The sequence below is a fragment of the Corvus brachyrhynchos genome, unplaced genomic scaffold (assembly GCF_000691975.1).
Source record: "Corvus brachyrhynchos isolate BGI_N302 unplaced genomic scaffold, ASM69197v1 scaffold580, whole genome shotgun sequence".
NCBI lineage: Eukaryota > Metazoa > Chordata > Aves > Passeriformes > Corvidae > Corvus > Corvus brachyrhynchos.
This window is the reverse complement of record NW_008240032.1, coordinates 420,199-423,587: the sequence shown is the minus strand read 5'-3', so window position 1 is coordinate 423,587 and position 3,389 is coordinate 420,199. Positions and strand designations below refer to the sequence as shown.

The 3,389-nt window shown below is 61.4% G+C and overlaps 2 protein-coding genes across 2 annotated transcripts in view; one reads left to right on the top strand and one right to left on the bottom strand.

The window, feature by feature from the left end:
• The window catches only part of ZCCHC17 (zinc finger CCHC-type containing 17), a 12,860-nt gene extending 10,902 nt beyond the window's left edge, over nucleotides 1-1,958 (top strand). Inside the window, exon 6 of the mRNA XM_017743736.1 lies at nucleotides 1,225-1,958. Coding sequence (XP_017599225.1) covers nucleotides 1,225-1,395 — 171 coding nt within the window. The 3' untranslated portion in view covers nucleotides 1,396-1,958. The remainder of the gene's footprint in view (nucleotides 1-1,224) is intronic.
• Nucleotides 1,959-2,743: 785 nt separating this feature from the next.
• The window catches only part of FABP3 (fatty acid binding protein 3), a 2,819-nt gene continuing 2,173 nt past the window's right edge, over nucleotides 2,744-3,389 (bottom strand). Inside the window, exons 2-3 of the mRNA XM_008640959.1 lie at nucleotides 3,166-3,267; nucleotides 2,744-3,039 (exon numbers count right to left, since the gene is read on the bottom strand). Coding sequence (XP_008639181.1) covers nucleotides 2,986-3,039; nucleotides 3,166-3,267 — 156 coding nt within the window. The 3' untranslated portion in view covers nucleotides 2,744-2,985. The remainder of the gene's footprint in view (nucleotides 3,040-3,165; nucleotides 3,268-3,389) is intronic.

The window sequence follows — 3,389 nt, the reverse complement described above, 5'->3', positions numbered from 1 at the left end:
GGGGATGCAGCAGCACGGGATCCATCAGATCCCCTCCCCAGGCCCGTGATATGATTGAACATCCCCAAATTGCCATCCTGCACCATTAAATAGTGCTCGTCTGCCTCGGGGTGATCCCAGTGCCCCCGGGCCTGGTCTCAGGGCAGTCTCTGCCCGCTGCTTCATCACACGCCTCAAACTGGAGGCTTCAGAGCCATTTCAAAGTTCCTTCCGAGCTTCATTCCAGCACCACCTGCTCTCGTGCTGCATCCGAAGGTCGGGTCTGGAGCACAGGATGGGGGGCTCTGAAGGGGGAGGGAGCAGGAAGGGGTGCGAAGGAGGTTGGGGAGCAGGAGAGGGTGCAGTGGGAAGTTGAGGATCAGAAGGGGGTGCAGAGGAAATTGGGGAGCAGGAGGGAGTGCAGGGGAGGTTGGGGAGCAGGAAAGGGTGAAAGGGAAGTTGGGAAACAGGAGGGTGTGCAAGGGAATCCAGGAGAGCAGGAAGAGGTGTGAGGGGAAATTGGAGAGCAGGAAGGGGTGCAGTGGGAAGTTGGGGAGCTGGAAGGGGTGCAGGGGAAGTTGGGGAGCTGGAAGGGGTGCAGTGGGAAATTGGGGAGCTGGAAGGGGTGCAGTGGGAAATTGGGGAGCTGGAAGGGGTGCAGTGGGAGGTTGGGCAGCGGAGGGAGTGCAGAGGAAGTTGGGAAACAGGACGGCACGTGGTGAAATCTTTGTGAGGTTGTGCAAAGAACCACCTCTTGCAGAAGAGCGCTGACCTCGTCCTGGTGCAGGAAGCTCCACTGGGCTCTCCTGCAGGAGCAGGGAGTGTTTGGATGCTCCAGGGCTCTCGTCCTGGCAGGCTGGGGGCTGCTGATGGGCTGGGGCTGCAGGGATGCTGCTCATGGCTATTTTAGAAACCCATTTTTTGGGGGGGCAAAAAAAAGCTTCATCCTTCCAACTTGCGTTAATAAAGAACAATGAAATAATGGAGTGAGGGCAAGGACTCTCGTTCCATGGAAAATCCAACATTTTCCAGCCTTGGATTTCCGTGGTGCTGCCCCTGTGCTCTGGTTTCTGCCATGCCCTGTGCCCTGCCCCTGCAGCTGGGGGCTGGCAGTGCTGGTATCTCCTGGCCCCCGGGGCACAGCGCCCTTTCCATGCAGGAACAGGCCCAGAGAGGCCCTTGCTGCCCTGCTGAGCACCAGGGACAGCGTTCCCACATTCCCGGGCTTTTGATGTGTTTTCCTAGGAGAAGAAGAAGAAGAAGAAGAAGCACAAGGCCAAGCAGTCCTCAGAGTCGGACTCGGAGAGCTCGGCCTCGGACAGCGACGGAGCTCAGCCCCGCAGCAAGAGGCCCAAGCACTGCGGGAAGCCCAGCAAGGCTCCCAAGAAGAAGAAGCACAAGAAGCACAGGAAGTAGCCCTGGGCTGAGCAGGGCAGGCCGGGCTCCCGGGTGCACAGCTCGAGCAGCCAGCAGGGCTCAGCACCTCTCCGGCTCCGGGGACACGGAGTTTCCCTCTGGAAGTCACACGGGCCTGTGGTGGTGCCGGTGCCGACCTTGCTACGAGCTGTCCTCTGCCACCTTGGGCACGGCTGCCCCTTTCTGCCACAGCTGCTGCCAGCCAGGGCTCGTGACGCCCTGCAGGGCAGCTCTGCTGTCCCACAGCCTCGTGCTCTGCTGGAGCTGCTGCCAGCTCTGGGTGACACCAGCGCTGTCCCTGGGGTTGGGGTGGCACAGCCAGGCCCGTGCTGTGCTGGGGACAGGGTTTGGTGGTGCTGGGCCCTGTGATGGGACCACAGACCCCTGGCACAGAGCTCGGGGCTGCAAACCTGCCCCAGCTCCCTCGGTGTTTCTGCAAACACTGGGAGTGCAGGAGCAAGGAGCAAATGGGGGAGCGGAGATACGGGGAGTAAACATGAACTGTGGAGTGTTTGCTGCCTTGGACAGGGATGGAAAATAATTCTCTGCCCTCTCCAGCTGGACTTTGGACCGGCTTTCTTCTGTATTACCCTCCACACTTCATCTTGGGCAGGGGGAGAACAGCGTTGGCCGTGTGGAGGGGACAGGAAAGGGTTTTTTGGGAAGTTCTGGCTGCTTCCCGAGGCTCCCGTGGGTGGGAAGGGGGTGTGTGGTGAGGTAACCCGTAGGAGAAGGCTGCTGGAAGGAGCATAAATGTAACTGGAGCTGAAGGTCGGGCGGGGATGGCAGGGGCAGAGTGCCAGGAGCAGCTCGGCCCTGCCGGGACAGATGTGAGTGCGGGGAAGGAGTCGCCGCTGTGGCCTCTGGCTCTGCAGGGAGCTGGGGCTGAGTGGGGTTGGCAACCTGGCATCACAGGAGGAGTTGGGGTTGCTGGTGGAGCCTCTCCCTTATCCCTTTTCCTTCCCTGGGCTTCCCGCCGCAGCTCCCCACGGCTGCAGCGCCCTTTGGGACCATTTCCCGTCCCAAATCCAAGTGCTGGGAACCTTTATTCCAGCTGAGCCTGCACCTCTGGCTGAGGCTGCGGCTCCCTGCTGGATCGGCCTCTGGCATGGGAGGGGCATTCCCGCATCCTGAGCTGGGCGGGAGAGCTCACTTCTAACCAGAACCGATTCCCACAGCCTGGAGAAGAGGCCGAGATGGGATCTGGGATCACTGGCCATTAACCCCATCCCTGCCAGCGCGCCTGGGCTGGCTGAACGCCGGTGCTGCTCGGCAGAGCCCGGCCTGGCTCAGCCCTGTGGGTGGGCCCGTGCCAAAAGCGCCTTTTCCCGAGCAAACCGCGCACGGAGCTGTAACAACACCTTTATTGTTTTTCCATGTGACTTTTCCCACTGTTAATTAAAAAAGAACCCAACAACAAACCACGAGACCACCACCCGAGTCCCTCGAGCCCCTGCAGGCACCGGGCAGGGGCACGAGTGGCCCTGGCGGGGCAGAGGCTCCGAGCCCACGGGAAGCCGCGCCTGGCACGGGGCCAGGAGGTGGGGACGATGTGGCACCGGGTGACAGGCAGGGGAGCTGGGACAGCGTCTATGTCGCCTTCTCGTAGGTGCGGGTGCAGACGACGTTGCCCATGGTGAGAGTCTGGGGACAGAGGGGTGCGGGGGGTTAGTGCTGCCTTGCCCGGCCCCCAGCCCTGTCTCGAGCTGAGCTCTTCCCACTTCAAACCATTCCTGAGGTGGGAACCTCAGAACAAAACCATTTCCTTACCAGAATTAACTTCCCATCCTTCAGCTCCCGCACCAGCGATGTCTCCTTCCCGTCCCACTTCTGCACATGGACGAGTTTGCCTCCGTCCAGCGTGACCACGGACTGCAGGGAGGGATTGAGACCCACGGTTACCCTCCTCCCCGGGCTTTCTGGGCTCTGGGGGGGGGGTTATCCCTCAGAGGAGACCCTGGAGTCCGGCAGGGCCCGGGATCAGCCCGCGGGGG